The 17,371-nt window shown below is 47.9% G+C and overlaps 2 protein-coding genes across 3 annotated transcripts in view; both read left to right on the top strand.

The window, feature by feature from the left end:
• LOC135906996 (phospholipid-transporting ATPase ABCA3-like) overlaps nucleotides 1–4,181 on the top strand; it is a 45,821-nt gene extending 41,640 nt beyond the window's left edge. The window contains exons 24-25 of the mRNA XM_065438646.1: nucleotides 28–198; nucleotides 1,813–4,181. Coding sequence (XP_065294718.1) covers nucleotides 28–198; nucleotides 1,813–2,254 — 613 coding nt within the window. The 3' untranslated portion in view covers nucleotides 2,255–4,181. The remainder of the gene's footprint in view (nucleotides 1–27; nucleotides 199–1,812) is intronic.
• Nucleotides 4,182–5,559: 1,378 nt separating this feature from the next.
• LOC135906993 (monocarboxylate transporter 12-like) overlaps nucleotides 5,560–17,371 on the top strand; it is an 84,075-nt gene continuing 72,263 nt past the window's right edge. Inside the window, exon 1 of one of the 2 annotated variants that reach the window (XM_070531549.1) lies at nucleotides 5,560–6,636. The gene's annotated coding sequence lies outside the window, so the exon portion shown is untranslated. The remainder of the gene's footprint in view (nucleotides 6,637–17,371) is intronic. The other variant, XM_065438641.2, reaches the window with a different exon arrangement.

A 17,371-nucleotide genomic window follows, 5' to 3' on the forward strand; every position in this document is an offset into this window, starting at 1 on the left:
GCAACGCGGCGCTTTCCATTGACGCAGTGGAGGCAACAAGCGCAAGGTGAGCACAGCGGTGGCGTTCATGGGCAGCCCGCAGCTGGTGATTCTGGACGAGCCGTCCACCGGTATGGACCCGGTGGCCAAGCGCTGCGTTTGGAACACGCTGCAGGAGCTCATCGTCCGCGGCTGCAGCATCATTCTCACCTCCCATAGGTTCGACCAGATTGCACGCGATAATTCGATCGTGTGTGTGTGTATATATATATATATATATATATATATATATATATATATATATATATATATATATATATATATATCAAGGAATAGCCCAAATGAGAAAGGCCGGACCCCGGCCGAAACATCAGTAAAGTCATTTTTTTTTTTCAAACGCAAAATTAACGAGAAAAGAAAACAGTGAGACACAAAGAAACGAAAGGACAGAAGGAAATTAAAAGGCATGAGGGAGAGAGCCGAGGGCCAAAGTGATCACTCGTTGGTAACGGGGTTATTCACGGCGCATTCCTCACTCCCCTTACCATTGGCAGTGTACAGCTCGTTGACACGATCCCCGTTACGATTGCTTTTACATTATCGACGAACGCGCAAGCTATTCTGTGGTGTCCTGATCAAATTGAGTGAATGTTAAAAAAATGGAAAAAACCCGAGCGCTAAAGAGCTTACTCAGTGGTAACGTTGTTATTCATGGTGCATTCCTGTGGTAATTCTTTTCATCATTGAGAATGCTGAGGATATATATATATATATATATATATATATATATATATATATATATATATATATATATATATATATATATATATATATACGCACAAACACGCACTCCCCAGCACGGGCGTCAAGGGGTCAGTGGGTGAGACGCGTCAAAAAACGAATTCGGTACGCGTGCTTCTACATGGCGCAAGACATTTTGTGGTGTCCTGATCGAACAAAGGCGTTGAAAAAGGAGTAGAACGAGTAAAAGAATAATAACAAAAGCAGTTCTCATTTGCTCTCAATAAAAATAATAAAATAATATAGAAAGATACAAAAACAAGAACTACGAAGCAAATGACAGGGTCAGTTCCGAAGAGTACTAAACACTGATCGTGCAGAAAATAAAAAGCGATACACAAAAAATATGATTTTTACGAAAATCTAGAATATTAATTTCGACGCGAGAACTACACTGCAGGAGTTGCAACATAGTCAGACATATCCAAACCCATTTTTTCCGCGGAGAGAGAGCGTCTGTAGTTGTAATTTTTCGGTGCGGCAAAGAAAGCGTGCGAGATTGGTGCCCACGAACATGGCTGCTAACGAATGGTGGATTATCCGATTCTTTCGTACGATTCTTCACTTGAGCCGAGTCACACACGCAGCTACACGTCGCGCGTTCCACCAAAGCAACCCACTCAGATAATCGTTTATAATTCGTTGCTGAATGAACAGTACCACAACTTTAGTACTCATCAATTAACCTAATTGTAACCTAATCTCTTCAGTAAAATACAGTTCTAATGAGATCAATAAGGGCGCGCTGTACAGCGTCGGTATAGTGTAGTTAGAAGACTACGATTAGCCGATGTTCTTCGTCGCTTTATATGGCTTACCGTCTTTTTCAACTTCGGGAGTCTCAGTGGCGCGAGGCCAAACTGTAGCCACCCTCGCTGTGTGTACGCTGCGGTAATTTCTGCGCCCCTGGCCGTCTCCTCGCTGTGGTGCACAGCGTTCGCACCGGAGCCGCATCGCGTAACCGCGTCCCCCTCGATCCGAGGCGCACGTGCCAGCCAGCGACCAATACGAAGCCGCGCGCGGCCAATGCAGCATGGAGGAGTGCGAGGCCATGTGCAGCCGGCTGGCGATCATGGTGAACGGCCGCCTGTGCTGCCTCGGCTCGCCGCAGCACCTCAAGAACAAGTTCGGCAGCGGCTACTCCATCATGATCAAGGTGGCCGGCGCCAAGCCGTCGGCCACCTCGCTCACGTCGCACAGCTCGTTCAGCAGCAAGGACGAGTCGTTGGGCACCGAGGTGGACGGCGTCAAGAACTACATGCAGGCGCGGTTGCCGGGCATCGAGCTGATCGGCGCCCACAACGGGCTGCTCGAGTTCCATCTGTCGGCGCCTGACTTGAGCTGGGCCGAGGTGTTCGACGTCATGGACCAGGCCAAGGGCGTCTTCAACGTGGCCGACTACTCGGTGGCGCAGCTCACGCTCGAGCAGGTCTTCCTGCACTTCGCCATGCTCCAGCGGGAGGACAACAAGTGACGACGTCGATGCGTGCCATTGTGTCGCCTCATGTGCATTGGCTGCTTTCAATATCGATCCGTGCACATCCGTCTGCAGCCGCAAGTGTGCGTCGTGTCGCGAGCTCCTGTGGCTCGGGACAATCGAGCCTCGAACGAGATTGCAATTTCCACATGATAAGTTCTACAGCATTACAGTGCGGCTTTATTTGTACATTTTCATACTTTTATGGCTCGAGTGTACATGACGGGTTGTAGCTTTGGCGTTGACAGGTGTTTTTTCTTTAGCTTCTTATTATTCTTTTCTTCTGTTTCTTCTAGATTCGAATTATCCGATTCTGTCGCTGCGCTCAAAGTGCCGAACAATGATAAAGGTGCGCACATATCTTAAGCGAATTCTTGTACATGTTTTGACGATGTGATAGCGCTGTCGAGACTTGCTCGACTCTTGTGTGTGACAACGAAAGATCGGTCGGTGCCGCAGCAGCACAACGGCGGAAGCGTGCCACGGACATGCGCCCGAAACCAACCTGGGAATGTTTGCGCATGTTGAACGCTTTCAGAGTACCAGCCAGGCCACACATGCAGGCTTTGTGCGGCGCATACGCATACACGGTGTTTTCGGAACCGCTTGTCGTCAAACTGCCGTAACTGAAACGTCATCCGCGTACGTTGGTTCCTGCTTGTGGCCCTCAACCAAATGCACACACGTGCACTTGATGCTGTGTACATTGATGCCGTGTTTTATGGAAAAAGTGCGCGTAATTCTCTGCAAGTATTCGCACTTGTCTTTCAGTGCGAAATGGAAGCATCATTCCTTCCGAGCCATTCATGAGGTGGGCAACCACTTCAGCTCCGGTTGTTCCGCTTCGGGTCTGTTCTTGCTACTTACGCTTTTTATACGGTTTGCACATAAAGCAGAACACGCTGTTCTGTGTTCTGCCTGGATGTTCTGTCGCACAAATATTGATGCAAAACACTGACAACCACGTGAGAGTTGCTGATGTTATGGTAAGCTTGTTTTGTAGTTTCGTTTGCCTTGAAACAATGTCCGATCTCAACTCCAACGAATGAATTCTTGTAGCCCGATGGCGCGTTCTGCAATTCTTGAAGGACGTCTCCCTGCGCGGCCTCGGGAGTTGTTTCCGCACGTTACCAGACCTCGATGGTTAATTGAAGCGTTTATGGTTAATTTATTGTGCATAAACAATCCACTGCTACAACATGCCGCGCCGGCCCAGCATAACTGCTAGCGGTTTACACAGACCAGTTTTGCGCTTCTCGTAGCCTTTAAAATGATAATGCAGTAACTTGGAAGGCAAAGCTAGGATAGCTTGCACGCTGTGGCATGAGAGAGTAACGGCCGCAAAAGTGCAGCTTGGCGTAAGGCCACATCACCACGTTCGGGCCAATCTCTTGCGGAATGGCCCAACAGCGCAAGAACGATGACTTGTAAGTCGCGAACCTTTAAACCGCTTGCATTTTGTTCTTGCTTCGATTATTGCATTTCCCTTCGCACCACCCAAAGATGCGATAGAAGTGCGCTTTCGATCAAAGTGCGTGTTCTTGGGGCTACACGGCATTCATTCCACGAGATCGAAATAGCCTGAGCGTCGTATCGTAGTGATCTTGCTTATGTCATCTTTTACCATACGATTTGGCTGTATGCCTTTGCCAGGTGTGTCAGACTGACGGTGCATGTGTGCTGCAGAAAAAGAAGACAATTCCCGGCGGTGAATGTTCAGTCCATTTCGTGATCTAGGAATATATGCATTACCGCGATACTTTCCTACAATACTAGAGGAGACTGTAGCGCTAAGTGTCTACGAAAGCTGCGAGCGGGGGCTCCTAGCTTGACACGCATGACGGCTACACGGTCACCATTATCCACTATCATTCAAAAACACGTGTCTGTTGGCAATAACAATAAAGATTGACTTTTCGCTTCATGAGAGGTTATGACTACGGCGACAATTTATAGAAAGGAATGTACGCAAGGCGGCGGCGCCTTGTTATGCTGTGCAAGCGAGCAACGAAGCGAACAAGAAATGGCAGCGCCACGCAAGCGGGTACCTCTGTCACGCGCAACGCTGTGGTGATATGCGGCTGTTTCTCAGCCAGCCGAGTCACTTTCGCTTCGCGAGATAGCGATAATGCGGCCTAGAACATGCGCTCATGACCTCTAGTAGAAGCTCTATTCTCGACACGCATGGTGGCTGCACGGCCGCCATTATCCACCATGTTGACATGCTGACTGGCTATCGAGAGGTGACGTGCCTTGAAATTTGTTTCGGGGAAACAGAAGTTTTGCAACATGCAATTTTGCGTTTTCATCAAGATGACGAAACATGACGTGGAGTTTCAATTTTATCACCTAATACTTTTTTATGGTCCTTGGCATTGCGACGTTAGTGCTTTGAAAAGAAAATGAGCTGTAGCGATGCCCTTGCAATGCATCTGCACTTTCACGAATATGTGGTGGTGGTGGTGCATGATGGCCGCCATGTCAGCTTGCTGATTGGTTGAAGGAATATCCGGTGAGGAGCGTCACAGGAAGTGCCGTTTCGTAAACGTCAATTTGACGTTGCGTGACTTTGCGCTGGACCGCCATTGCAGAGATTCTCCGTGATAATTTGTGGTGCGGCACGCGAATCATGCTAATGAGCGGCCATATGCAATGGTCACTGAGAGGCATGCGTATCTCCGCATTTTCCCCGTCGTTTGGCGCCATGAAAATTTTTTGTTCATAACGCGTGCCCATATAATTTGCATCGTACTCAGGTGTTGTTAGCATTTGTGTTTTGGGCCATCATTCTTTAATAGAACGCGTTTATTTGTAATAATATTCGTTGAAGATTACAAACATTTTGCAACTTATTGCACTTTTCACTGCTGTGTTTGTGTTGTAATCGAGAATAATGACTTTTCACATCATTAGAGGCTATGACAACGGCGGCTTTTGGATTTATAAAAAGAAATGTACAAATGTACGCAAGGCGGCACCTTGAAGTTTCCTCACGCGGTGCGGGTAAGTAGCGAAGTGAACAAGAGATGGCAGCGCCGGCGCTTGCGTCGCGCAGGCGGGTATACCTCTGCCACGCGTAACGGTGATATTCGGCCGTCTCTCAGGACCGGGGGTGTATTATACGGATGCCAGTCGAGCCAGCTCAGACACTTTCACCATAGTACTTACATGCAACAACAACATAACAACGGCATCCTTCAAAACCGCCTCGCCTTGCGTGGCAGAGGCTGCAGCCATCGCCTTGGCCATTCAGGATGCCGAGCGCCAAACCAATTCGGCTGTCATATTATCCGACTCACAAGCGGCTTGCCGTCTGTTTTTACAAGGAACGGCACCCAAATCAATAATCAAAATTTTAGTCACTTGATCAACTAGAGGGGCACCACACTATCGTCTGGTGTCCGGCACACGAGCGACTGGCAGGAAACGCTAGGGCAGACCGTATTGCTCGAGGTTTGCACGTCCGAGCAACGGCATGGCCTAGCGACGACCTTCCACCGAATTCTCGGGACATCCTTCTACAGCAAATGCAGGAGCGGAGACGTTTTGGACATCCTCACTCCGATTTAAACAGCCAACAGGAGAGGGACTGGCGTCGTATTCAGACGAATACATACCCCAACCTGCACCACCATCACCAGTTTTATTCTCTCTCTCTCAGCCAACCGAGTCGGGCTGAGTCATTTGCGTTTCACGAGATAGCGATAACGCAGCCTGGAACGTGCGCCATCACCACTGGTAGGTCGCGTATGTTGTTTCAAGGTAGAAAACAAGTGCGTTGGCGCCAATATATGATGACTCATTCCGCTTCCCGGGTACACGCATCCTTGCTAATGAAGCAGACGACGGAAGCGGGAATCGTTTCTGACAGAGTAAACGTAGGCTTTGAGCTGGCTACTTTATTTTTTACTGAGGATAAAAACTGTTTTGCTTTACCAACAACGTTAGGTTCGGCAACCCCCGGAAAGCGAGTGCTGGTTTCTGTTTCAAGGAACATGCGCGCTCCAAGCGGCTGCCGGACATCCTAACTTACTTTTTTATTTTTATTTTTGTGAATTTTAAATCGGGAGATACGCGGGAAGTGGTTGTCTTCGTTCGTCCGTCGAGCTTACCTCCGCTCACCCTTGCCACTCGATCAGCGATATCACAAATCGGATCGCGCTTCGTCATCGGCTTCAGTTGTCGATCCAAGTATGAAGATGGGAAAGATAAGACCGAGAAGCTTGATCAGGCGTGCAACGAATGGAAGGCGCAAGAGTCACCCAAGCATTAGACGAACATGGCTAAACGGGGCATCCCATGTGTTGCGCGGCTCTGTGGTGTTCTAACACCGGGAATTCCAGTTCTGCGAAGTTTTTCAGGTTTCCTACTGACAGCAGGTAAGCACAAGTATTTCACTTAATTTTCTGAGCAGGCACTCATTTTGCATGAGCAAACCAGTTCTGTGCAAGCCGGAGTGGACTGACATAAAGGCAGTGTCGCTCGACCCATTCGTCGTGGCGGCAGCCGGCCATCTGCTGTCGGTGAAATACTTGCACTGAAAGGCTTGAGTGTGTGTTCGTTGGGGCTGCACATACAGCCAAGGCTAAATGGAAGAAGAAAAGACACAGCCGTGATGTTTTATCAAATTTCAAGAGCAATGACGGCAAAAGAATGCACGCACGTAATTTACTGTTGCGTTTTGATTCACCACTGCCAAGATATCGTACTAAAGATGGTTTAAGCTCTCTATATTATCTGAGTTTTGCAGCGTCGACGCTACTATATGCTCAGTTGCCTTGCTTTAGGCTCAGTATCAGTGTGTGCAAGTTTTTGAGCACCTGTATTAATGACGAGGAGCAATGTTATTTGTTTTGTAGGCAAAGTTTATTTAATAATACCAGTAATACAACTATAAACTATTTAACGCTAATTAAGTATGACTTGGTAATCCCCCTTGTGATGAAGAGTGCTATTAGGTTTTTTATGAATGCTGTCAAAATAGTATCCTGATATAATCTCGACCGGGTGAGGTGGGCCTTCACCGCCGGAGTCAGGAAACGACGACGAAGCCGGACAAGTGAGGATGAAAAAAAAATCAGAATGCTTGTATTCACTTTATTCCCACGGCAACACTATGTATAAGGTATCTAGTCTTTGTCATTGGATGATTTTTGTGTTCATCCCTTGTGTCCATTTCGGTGCATATGTACGTGTTCGGCGTTCCTTCCTGTAACCTTTTTTACTGCCGCTTTGTAGAGGGGGCTGCGCGCGCCGCTGTCAAGCTGCCGCTTGGTCGTGCAGCTTTTACCTGCAGCCTCCTCCGTCTTTCTTGACGGGAAATAAACATTATTATTATTATTATTATTATTATTATTATTATTATTATTATTATTATTATTATTATTATTATTATTATTATTATTATTATTATTTATTGGTACATGGATGTGACTGTCATCTGAGTCTCGAGCGGCCTCCTTAACACGTGGGCCAGCCCGGCCTTAAATAACCACTGGAGGTCCCGTTGTCGTCGCCGTCTTCTTACGGAGCCTGTGGAGTTGCAGTGGTTTGCGCCGTCCACCCTTTTTTGCCAGCTCGGAGAGCGAGAGGGCACTTTCTTCCCTTTTTGGTTTGCCCTACACTCTCTTGCGTCAGCTCAGAGAGCGGGAGGGCGCCTTCTTGCTTTGCATCCTTTTGTGTCAGCCTGGGGAAAAGCGTGTCGTCGACTCGGAGAAGAGGGCAATCATTTCGACGTGGGGGAGCGCGCCTGAACTCCTCTCACACCCGACAAGTCGATCATAACAGTCCTAATACTCGACTTTTCTGTAATTATGAATACGACACAAAATATGACAACAGGCAGATTATATGCGCTTGTAAGCGCTATAGAAATATGCTCCCTCATTCGGCATGTAGTTCAAATGATGAGAACAATTATAGGCTACTTCCTGTTCATGCAGATGCATGTAGCCGGTTTAAAATTATTTGGGTCCTTACATCTCATACTATCAATGAGTTACACGTATTGTATTCTACCTTCTCTCTGTAAGGCCCAACATGTCTCCCCTTGATGACATACGTGATAGTCAAGTTCCGTCTGCCCAGCACGCGATTGTTAATTTTCGCATTGGTTTGGATATTCTGGAAGCTATGTTCGCTCATTATGTACTAATTTCACATATGAATAAAAATTGCTTCTTGCAGATTGGCACTTCTGCACTGCGTGGTGGTCAGTCTTTTTTCAGTACGGAATGTGTGAATAAAAACAAAGACGTTCAACTTTTACTTGTGTTGAATTTTGGCTGGCTGAGGAATCGGCCAGCTTTAGCTTATCCACTTCGTAACACACGAACAAAATTAACGATTGATGGTGCCAGGAAGTTATTTTCTTCACACTAACCCTCACTTTATGTGTGGGCTAGTTGAACTGTAGCCCCAAACTTAACCACAAGTTAAGAATTTCAAATCGACTGCTTTCACGAAATGACGAAAAGTAATGTATTACGGGCGAACATTGACAGTTAACGACGGTTTGCTATATAAGTATGTTTCATTATGATTGCTTGGCACTGGTGGGTACGAGCGCTGTCCCAGTGCTTCAAAAATGAATGGAAGCTTTCAAGGTAAATAGCAGAAAAGAGCTTCGTAAACACGGCACACTTCAGTGGGTCCTACTCCGTGATTTGGCCAATGTCGCTGCGCGGCCAGCGGACCTGCAAGAGAGCACGAACACGGCCCGCTTCCATGCGAAGTGGGAAAGGGGGGTTCCGCGGCAAGCATCCTCCTCCCGGTGGCGCGCCTCTCCCTCTACCTTCTGACTTCATCAGTGACGTCATGGAGGCATTGTTTTGTTTGTGAGTTATTTCCAGTTGGATGTTTGACAACCGCCGGTGGTGGAAGCGGCGCAGCCGCCTCGTGTCGGCATGGGGCTGAGTGTCACAAGGGAAGTACAGGGAGTTTCCGCACCCTGAGGTTCGGTGCTTTCATTTCAATTTCTTAGGCAAAACGTCAAGTGTGCGTCACGTTACGAAAGCAAAACGGGGTCATCAGCGCCATTTTGTACGCGTCGTACTTGCGTCTCGCCTCGAAGAAAATGGCGGAATGTCGAGAATAGAGCCCAGATCGCGCATGCTGTCTCACAGTAAAAAAACAAGCGCTTTGGCACCAATATGCGATGACTTGTTCTATTTCGCGGTGACACGCATCCTAGCTAATGAAGCAGACGACAGCTTGTACGCAGCAGACGATGGAAGCGATAAGCGCTTTTGACAGCATAATCGCACGCTGTGAAATACCTGCTTAATTTTTACTGGAAGGAAAATCGTTTTGCTTTATCGAGAATGTGAGGTTCAGTGCCTTCATTTCTGTTTCTTAGGCAAAACGTGAACTTTGCGTCACGTTATGAAAGCAAAACGGGGCCATCAGCGCCATTTTGTACGCGTCGCACATGCGTCATGCCTTGAAGAAAATGGCGGAATGTCCAGAATAGAGCCCTAGGTCGGCTCAGCCAACATGGGAATCGTGGAGGAAGTAAAAACATAGGAGGGAGCATAGAGTGAGAAACTCAATGGGAGGGAGCATATCGCAACGCGATTAAAGCGAAACCTGGTGGCCCAACACGTGATCGCACGTCAAAGTGCACGGTTGGTTTCAGTGTTCCCACTCTGCAGGCAGAGCCACAGCAGGCTAGCTGAACAAGCGCGCACCGAATAGAAACTAGTGGCATAGCTACTAGGAACAATATGTCTCAACAAATCTAGATTCTCGCTGATGGATTAACCGACGTAGTGGAAGTAGTGCCTTGTAAGAAGAACTCCAATACATGTGGTCTCTTCATTTTCTCGTGTCCCGGATGTTTTCCGACTTCAGAGGATGTGCACAGGGAACATCGTCATCCTCCAGGATGGGGGATAGAAATTACAACCAAGCGTTTGACCATGGTGTACCACCACTGGCTGCATCGAAGACAAGGGACAGCACTGGCCCTTCCATTCTCGCCCTTGAATCTTCCGACAGCTCAACAGTTGAATAAATGGAATCGGACAATGATTTCACACTTGACGCGGGTCGTCGCTTGAAGAGACAACTCTGGAGGACATAAATAGACCGTGAATCGTTGCCCTGGTAGGACACTGGTAAGGAATAATTCAGTGTTTCTTACGTCCCTACCACAGCAACTCACAATCTTAACCCCCTGAACAGGCAAAGCTTAACAGAGTATTTTGAAAGAATTGCTCCAGGCCAAGTCAGCGAGATCAGAACTAACGCATGGAAGGACATCCTCTCAGTTCACGTGAACAAGCCAATTCTCGATACGCTAAAGGCAGCCACGCTGCTTTTAGCGTACCTCGACTGGCGTTATCTCTGACGTGGATATGAAATCACGGACACTGACATCGAGAGGCTTTTGAATACTATACTGCACGAACAGTGCAGATTCACCCTTTCGGTCAATCTCGGTGTCTTAAACTAGTCTCTGGCTCTGAAACATTACCTGACTGCATAAAAGTTGTATACGTAAGACACCGTGTGCGCCCTTACGTGCCAAAACCGGTGCAGTGTCGCAAGTGTTCAAAATAGGACACGTAAGCGCGGCTTGCAAGGGCGATGTAGCATGCCAATGGTGTGGAGGGGCTTATCAAAATGATAGCTGCGATGCTACTGACCTTAAATGTCCAAACTGTACCGATCCACATGAAGCGACATCAAAAGACTGCCAGAAAATCAAGGACGAAATGTCAGTGCCTCGAAAGATGGTGCGGGACAATTCCACTCCCAGACAGGCTGCTACGTCGATACGCCGCCGCAGGCACCGGTCGCGACACAGACGACAGCAAGACAAGAATATTGTCCGAACAGATGGACCACCGGCTGCATGTCGAACTTCTCCCATTGCCAAGTTTGCTTCTGCGATCAAAATGTGAGCCCGAAATACCTTCTTCGGCAGCATTACGTGGAAGAAATGCGCAGCGTAAAACAACGCTCCCGCTGACCGAATCCGACATTGAATGGCTGTCGCTCTCATCCAAACAGTCAGGCAAGAATGCGTCGGGTGATGTGTCTGCGAAGGTGGTTGAAAACGATAAGCAATAAAATGAAAACGTAGGAAGCATGCTGAAACACCTGATAACTACGATGCGTTCACTTCCCTGCGGACTACATACGCCGGTTGCTAATGCTATCTTCGGCTGGCCGTTTCTGAGCGCTCTGGAGCGCTCTCGCGAGCGGCGTTGTCTTCGGCTGGTTGAAAGAGGGTGCGCGCCCTGCGTTCGGCTGGTTCTTCTCGATTGCTCTCCTCTATCTTGGGGCGCTATTCTGGACATTCCACCATTTTCTTCGATGCGTGACGTAGGCGCGACGCAAACAAAATGGCGCTGGTGGCCCGGTTTTGCTTACGTAACGTGACGCCAACTTGACGTTTCGTCTAAGAAACTGAAATGAAGGCACTCAATGTAGCGTTATCGGTAAAGCAAAACAGTTTTGCTCCGCAGTAAAAATAAAGCAGCTATCTCAAAGCGTATGATTATTCTGTCGAAAACGCTTCTCGCTTCCGTCGTCTGCTGCGTACAAGCCGTCGTCTGCTTCAGTAGCTCGGATGCGTGTCCCTGGAAAATGGAATGAGTCATCGCATGTTGGAGCCAACGCGCTTGTTTTCTTTCTTGAGACAACATACGCGACCTACCAGTGGTGATGCGCGCACGTTCTAGGCCACGTTATCGCTATTTCGTGAAACGCAAGTGACTCAGCCCGACTCGGCTGGCTGAGAAACGGCCGAATATCACCGATAGCGTTGCGCGCGCCAGAGATATCCACTAGAGCGACGCAAGCGCCGGCGCTGCCATCTCTTGTTCAATTCACTGGTTACTCGCACCGCGGGAGGAAACTCCAAGGCGCCGCCTTGCGTACATTTCTTTTTATAAGTTAGAAAGAGGCCGTTGTCATAACTTTTGATTGTGCGAAAAGGCATTAATCTCGATTACAATACAAATGCAGCAGTGAAAAGTGGACAACATTGCTGAAAGTTTGCTATATTCAACCAATATTATTTCGTATAAACGCGTTCTCTCAAAAAACGATGGCCCAAAACACAAATGCCAGCACCAACCGAGAGCGATGCAAATACTATGAGCACGCGTTATGAACAAAAGATTTTCGTGGTGCCAAACGACGGGGAAAATGTGGCGATACGCATTCCTCTTGGCTGCCATTGCATATGGCTGCTCATTAGCATAATTCGCGCGGCTCGTCGCAGCAAAAATTATGGCGGAAAATCTCAGCAATGGCGGCCCTGCGCAACGTCACGCATCGTCAAAATGACGTTTACGAAACAGCCCTTCCTGTGACGCTCCTCACGAGATATTCCTTCAGCCAATCAGCAAGCTGGCATGGCGCATATCTTGGATCGCCACCACATATTCGCGCAATTGCAGATGCATTGCACTGGCTTCTGCACGCTACCGCTCACATTCTTTTTGAAGCGCTAACATCACAATATATCTGCCAAGAACCAAAAAAATTTATTAGTCCATAAAATTTGCAGCTCCACGTCACGTTTCGTCATCTTGATGAAAACGCAAAATTGCATTTTGCAATACTTCCGCTTCCCGGCACAAATTTCAAAACACGTGACCTTTCGACAGCCAATCAGAGAGTAAACATGGCGGATAATGGCGGCCGTGCAGCCGCCATGCGTGTCCAGAATAGAGCCCTTGGAGCGCTCTGAGGCGCTCCGAGCGCTGTCGTCGGAGCAGTCATCGAAATTGAAACGTCATCGCAGCGCCGCGTCGCTGCTGTTGGCGACGGCCCACCGTAACCTTGGCAACCTAGGCCACTGCATGCTGGCGTCTCGACGAACGCTCTTCCCGCCGGCACGTCCGCCGGTTTTTCCGGCAGCGCCGGGAGCTTTGGATAGGCGAATCATCGGACGTTGGCAGTAGTCACGTGGCTTCGCATTAGCAATTTCTTCCTCCGAGAGCGAGTCGCACGTTCGGCTTGCGCGCTTGTCCCCTACCTCTGAGCTCGGGAAACGACCGATCTACCCGACTCTGCTTCGGGGCATACAGGCGACCAGTGGAAGATAACATAAGACTGCGCTGCATGTTCTAGATGCTTTGTAACCGCTCCTCGCGGCTCTACAATAAGGCATCAGGGAGCTGTCTTTTAAAAACCAATTACGAAGATCCAAAATAATGCAGTGGAATGCCGGAGGCCTACGAGGCCGCCTCGCAGACTTTCGGCAATGGATGTTCAAGTACCAGTTTCCCGCGGCTGTAATATGTGAACCAAACATGGCGTCCTTACTACGTATATCTAGATATGTGCCACTGTGGATAAGGCATGACCACAATTTAAGCAAAGTGCTCATTTTGTTAATCGGAATTTAACGTACCTTCGTAAAGACATTCAGCCACATTATTCCAACGAGTACGTTTGCATAACACCGAAGTACAAGCGGCACACATTCTCAGTAATTGGAGGATATATAGCCCCTACGTCGAGCATAGACTTTTCCTATTTGCTGTCCATACTACAAACTTGTCCAAGTCCCCACATAGTCATAGCGACTTTAATGCCCACCATCCCATGTGGGGCTCTACTTCGACGAACGCCCGCGGTAGAGACTTGGCAGACTTGATGCTTAGTGAAGGCTTGATGGTGATCAATGATGCCTCGCCAACATGGCTTCGAGGCTCTTACTACAGCAGTTGTCTTGACATTGCGCTTGTTTCAAAGAGCCTGCTGTCTGCTACACGATGATGTACTGATCTCGACACCCATGCAAGTGGCCATCTACCAACATATATTCAGTTGAAATGGTTACATCCCCCAGCTCCGCACACTGTGCTTTCCATCGATTGGCCAACATTTCAAGAATGTGTGAACACCACCTGTCATGCCATCCAATCGCCATCCAGTATTGAAGATGTCAATGCACCAACATTACGCGACTCAACAAAACACCTCAGCGCACCTGCACCTAAGTCACCTATTGATGGCCAGTATGAGCGACTTCGCGCAATACGGCGTCGAGCAGAACAAGAATACAGAAGGATCAAATCACCGCTAGACGTCGCTGAATCTCACCGGGCTCAACGTCAAGTTCTGCGCCACCTTGACAAGCTCGACAAACAAGGCCGGAGATCATTCTGTGGCTCGCTGAATCCGAAAAAACCTATCTCTGTAATTTGGCAAACAGTGCGAAACCTCGCCTCCACAACAGCTGCACCCGTTTAGTGCTGTGGCCATACGCAAGGTCGGCGTGGAATTGATGTCGCTGATGACTTCTGCAAATTACTTGTGAGTGTCTCTAACGGTTTACCAACTCAATTACGATTGACTTTTCCACCATATAGTGATCACGGTCTGGATGCGCATTTTACTATGCACGAGCTCGACGCTGCGATATCTGCTTCCCACCGGTCATCTTGTCCAGGACCAGATGAAATTATATACTCCGCGACTTGCCGTTTTGGAGTGGAAGCTCGAGAAATTCTCCTGATGCTCTACAACTATACGTGCGACACAGCGAGTTAACCTGGCCACTGTAAGTGCAGTCTTATTGTGGCTTTGCTAAAACACGAAAAATAAGCGCATGATCTTTCGCATTATCGGCCGATAGCCTTGGCAAACTCTGTCCGTAAAGTAATGGTGCGGGTGGTACTGAGCAGATTGGAATGGCTACTCGAGAAAAGTGGTGCATTTCTTGATTTTACCAACGAATTACGAAGAGGCCGATCGTCCATTGACGGTGCGATCGACCTAGTATCTTCTGTTCAACAGGAGAAGAGACGCCGTCGTTTTATTTATTTTATTTATTTATTTTATTTATTAAGGAACCCACAGCGCCAAGGCATTACGTTGGGGGGGTGGGATGGACTACACGAAGAAATACATGCGACACCTCTGCCCTCACTCCCCTTCACTCCCCTTCCCTATTCCCCAGCACAGAGTAGACGACTAGAGCGCACTAGCTCAGGTCGACCTCTCTGTCTTTCCTGTCAATGCATTCTATCTATCTCCCTAGATCCTTGTTCCGTGATCTCGACGCAAGATGTCACGTGTTGGGCCACCATTGTGACTTCACGGAGCGTTCGCTTGCCAAGGCTGACTGCGTGACGTAATGCTCCCTCCTGATTTTTCTTTCCTCCATGATGTGAATGATGGTTCGTACATAAATTTGCCTAGGCTTCGTACATCTGGCTTTAAGGGGCTTCGTGACTTTGTAAGCTCATAATTTTCAACAAGGTACTGTGTTATAAATGAAACAAACATTCATAAAGTTGTCCGACAAGAGAATTCGAACAAAAGACCTGGCAGAGAGGTCGATATTGAAACCATTGCGCCATGGACGCACGAACAGGCGGAACGGTTGCAATTAGTGGTGAATATGCATGTTCGGAAGTATCATTGTTTTGTGCATTAAAAATAAATCTAGATTGCTTTGAAATTTAGCTCAATGAAGCAGATAACACGTAATAAACGAAGCCAGATGGACGTATAAAGCCACAAGCACGCAGATCGGACAAATTCATGTAATATCATCATTCCTATGTTGGCTGAGCTGCCATGCTCAACCAGCGCCACAGTTCCTTCTAGTTTTTGTATGAAACTCTATGGCGGGTATGCAGCTTTAGAATGTGTGTAGTACGGTAGCTAGCTGGGCGAGTCGGTACGTGCGAATTATTATTACTTATAGCGCGCACTGAAAACACGGACGAAGAAGAGATACGGAACAACGAGCGATATCTGTTGCGGAGCGAAAAGTTAATGAGCAGGTATGATAATCGAGCGAACAAGAGACAGAGTGATAATAGTTGCGGTAGAAGGACCAGCGCGCTATCTTTATGCGCGACTGAAGACTGGTAAGATCAGACTTAGTAGTTCTGCGGAAACCCGCAAGGTGGAGAGAAGTAATGAATAAAGGAAATTAAGACATCCACCCGTTCGTAGCTATTGCTACGAACGTCCTGGTCCGGGACTCCACCCGTTCGTAGACATCCACCCGTTCGTAGCTATTGCTACGAACGGGTGGATGTCTTAATTTCCTTTATTCATTACTTCTCTCCACCTTGCGGGTTTCCGCAGAACTACTACGTCAAACTCTTGCCTTTGCTTCGTGTTGTCGACAAATTCGACTTCGCCCTGCTATCTGCTAGCCGCCTGGTTAGCTCAGATGGTAGAGCGGCTGCCCCGGAAAGGCGGTGGTCCCGGGTTCGAGTCCCGGACCAGGACGAATTTTTCTTCAACTATGAGGCCTTTCTTTCGAGGAATCCGTATGGGTTTCCTTTGTATCAATAGCTACGAACGGGTGGATGTCTTAATTTCCTTTATTCACTGGTAAGATTAGTTCTATGTTTCAAATTAAAGACGAGTGAGAGTATCCGAGAAAACAAATCTAATAGTGCGGGGTTGGATAGATTCAAAACAGTTTTGTAGATTAATCTAATGCGTGTCTCAAACTGCGCATGCGTATTCCAGTTTGGGACGAACAAGTGCTTCGCACGTTTTCCTGGGAAAGCCGCGCCGCGAGGCGATGTCCCGACGTGCGTTTTGGTGACTGCGTACATCCGGTTCTGTAAACGCTGGCAGGTCTTATCTAGAGCACCTTTTGCGCATGTATGGCTTGCTTTACCTTAGTACTTTGATGTTCTTGGGCAAAGCGCCCCCCCCCCCCCCCCCGCCCTAATTGCTTGGGCGTTAGAGGTAATGTTGCAACAACCAAAAGGTACCCGACTGCCGCGCGAAAGAAAAAGTGATAATGGCATTATTATGCCCAAAATTTCTTATTTTCCGGCTTACGGTCCATCGTTTCTTGCTGTATATCTTCAGTGTATTCGGCGCTGGTGGAAAATAGCCGCTGTCAGTGCTGGCAAGCGTGTGTTTTGCGTCTGTTTCAAGTTCATGGTGTTACGAAGAAATATTGAAATTCAGGCCGGTTAATACAGATTCATCGTGGTGTAATGGGTGCCAAACAGAACACACAAGGAAATGGGATGGACATCGTCGCCACTCGCAACTGAAAGATTTCGTTAAATGCAGCACAAATAAGTTTATGATCAAAACATACCTCACGCATCTCCAAAAAACAGATATAGAACGACAGATGGAGAGCGGAAAGCTACACTAATCATG

This window comes from Dermacentor albipictus, chromosome 1, assembly GCF_038994185.2.
Source record: "Dermacentor albipictus isolate Rhodes 1998 colony chromosome 1, USDA_Dalb.pri_finalv2, whole genome shotgun sequence".
NCBI lineage: Eukaryota > Metazoa > Arthropoda > Arachnida > Ixodida > Ixodidae > Dermacentor > Dermacentor albipictus.